The sequence below is a fragment of the Octopus bimaculoides genome, chromosome 2 (assembly GCF_046866305.1).
Source record: "Octopus bimaculoides isolate indiv1 chromosome 2, ASM4686630v1, whole genome shotgun sequence".
In the NCBI taxonomy this organism is placed as follows: domain Eukaryota; kingdom Metazoa; phylum Mollusca; class Cephalopoda; order Octopoda; family Octopodidae; genus Octopus; species Octopus bimaculoides.
The window spans coordinates 88,250,090-88,252,808 of NC_142929.1; the positions used below are offsets into that span (position 1 = coordinate 88,250,090).

General features: G+C 34.4%; 1 protein-coding gene across 1 annotated transcript; it reads left to right on the forward strand.

The window, feature by feature from the left end:
- The first annotated feature begins 1,499 nt into the window (after positions 1-1,499).
- LOC149137146 (zinc finger BED domain-containing protein 5-like) lies at positions 1,500-1,988 on the forward strand. The gene has a single exon (XM_089338651.1). It carries the CDS (start codon positions 1,500-1,502, stop codon positions 1,986-1,988), a length of 489 nt encoding a protein of 162 aa, XP_089194777.1.
- Positions 1,989-2,719: the final 731 nt, after the last annotated feature.

The following is a 2,719-nucleotide window of genomic DNA, read 5'->3' on the forward strand; positions in this document are numbered from 1 at the left end:
GGCTACTAAGTTTAATATAGTAGACTCTACAATACAAACTTAGATTCTTTAAAGCGCATGAAAGTATCACCTGGTAGTTGAATTCAGATTTTGTAAACTATTAAAATATTTCACTGGTAAATACTTTTTTGATGTGAATAAACAATTATAATTAAATCGACGATCTATCTATCTATCTATCTATCTATCTATCTATCTATCTATCTATCTATCTATCTATCTCTGTCTGTCTGTCTGTCTGTCTGTCTGTATGTCTGTCTGTCTGTCTGTCTGTCTCTCTCTGTCTCTCTCTCTCTCTGATGATTTAAAAAATGAACAGTATTCGCCGTATTTCACAAATTACGTCAATATCACAAAGATGGAAGGAGGCTATAAAAATAGATCATTAAGTCCAACTAGTGGAATAAAAGTGTATTCTTGTTCAGATAACAATAAAACTTAATTGGCTGCATAGAGAAATTTGCTTTTATGATAGGAATTATGTGGTTGATCTATTAAAGATTACGTGTTAGGCAAGTAAAGTCATTAATAGTTATCAGCGATTGATTACATAACAGTAGAACAAATATTTTCTGTTAGAAGATTTTGTAATTTGGCTTAAGAATCGAGTATTTGCGAAAATTACATAATACACGAATAAAGTCTATCTAGATCACTGGTTCCCAAACTGTACGCCATGGCTCACTGGTGCGCCTTAAGATGTAATTTGGTGCGCCTCGAAAAAGTAAGATTATATTTCAAAACATAAAAAATACAAACCGAAATTCACTAGAAAGTTCATATATAAATGTCAAATACTATAAATGTCTAAGCTAAGAATGAGAGATGGTTGTGTCATTCAATACATTTAGCTAATTATGGTATAGCAATGTTATTCAATTTTGAATCAGAAATTTCATAAGGATAATAACTAAATTAGCATCAATCTATCATCGAAATTGACGTCTTATGGACTTATTCAGTGCACGACTATGTTTCAGTTTATTTCGGTCGTCGCCTCAGCAGTTTTCATTTCAATAATAAATATGAGAAATAAGCTATTGAACTAAAATATATGATGTTGAACTAAATGTTTAAATACGCCCTCGCGTATTGCGGCTGTATTTCAATTGTTTTCATTCAGTGGCGAGAATTTTCATCTTTTCGATTAATTTTGAAAAGCTTCTCAAAAGAGTCCGATCACGTGTGACACGCTGCCACTTTTCACAGCTCACTGGCCACTTGTCTCAGTCTCAGTTTGACGCTGTTAGTTATCTGTACTCTTTGTGCGAGACAATTCATATTAACAGACTAAATTACCCATAAAATGGAAAAGTTTATTAAGAGGGAACGATTATGAATCTGAAAGTGAACGTCCGTCAAAAGTAATTAAACATAGTGATAATAATGCGAAAGCATGACCCAGTCGTAAATATTGCAATAGCTATTTAAAGTTTGGGTTTCATTGGACTGGCAACGAGGATCAACGTCTTCCGCTGTGTGGTGTTTGTGGTAAAAAGATGTCTAACGAAGGCATGTTGCCTAGCAAGTTGAAAAGACATTTTACAACTAAATACTCACAATGTCAACGTAAAGATCTGAATTATTTCCAAAGACTGCTAGAACAGCAATCTGAACAAAGAAACTATTTTGAAAAAAGGATTCATGCTTCTGAAAAGGCTCAAGTCGCGTCTATTGAGATAATCGAAATGGTTGCACTACAAACGAAATCGCATACTTTAGCCGAAACGATTATCTTACCCGCTTGTAGAAAGACGGTTAAAACCATGTTAGGTGATGAAGTCGAGCAAGAAATAAGCAAGATTCCGCTCTCAAATAATACAATCCATCGGAGAATTATGGACGTATCTGCTGATATAGAAAAACAATGTATAAAACAAAATTTCAGAACTCAGAATTTGCTCTACAGGTTGACGAATCAACTGACATTAGCAACAAAGCACAATAACTTACATTTATTCAATTCATTGATGGTAACCAAATCATAAGTCAGTTCTTTTGGTGCGAAGAAATGCCACTCACAACAAGAGGTCAAGATATTTTTGACATTTTATCTGCCTACCTCGAAAAATGGAATTTATCCTGCAATCCATCTGTTGGAATATGTACCGATGGAGCACCATCTATGACAGGCTCTGTTAAAGGTTTTGTATCGTTCGTACAACAACAAAATCCTAATGTTATACGTACTCATTGATCCCTACATAGGGAGGCATTAGTTTCAAAAACAATACGAGTTGAGCTAAAGCGAGTTGAGCTAAATGGTTAATTATATTAAAAGTAGGCCGTTGAAATGTCGCTTACTCTTTTACTCTTTTACTTGTTTCAGTCATTTGACTGTGGCCATGCTGGAGCTCGTGTTGATATGAATTCCCAGCACAAGCGCTTACTTTTACACACAAAAGTCAGATGGCTCTCAAAAGGTAAGGTGCTACGTTGCATACATGAACTCCAGAAGTAATTTCATGCATTTTTTAAAGAAGAAAAACATGACCGCTTCTTGGAATATCTACAATATGAAATTTTGGTTTCCAAGCTGGAATATTTAACAAAGATATTTGCACAACTTAATAACGCCAACACAATTATGGAAGGTAGAAATGAAAACATTCTCACTTCGACAGATAAGCTGGTTTCCTTTAAACAGAAAGTGATAATTTGGAAAAATAGAGCTGAAGGTGGTAACTTCGAAATATTTTCCTTAATACGTAAAAGCTGC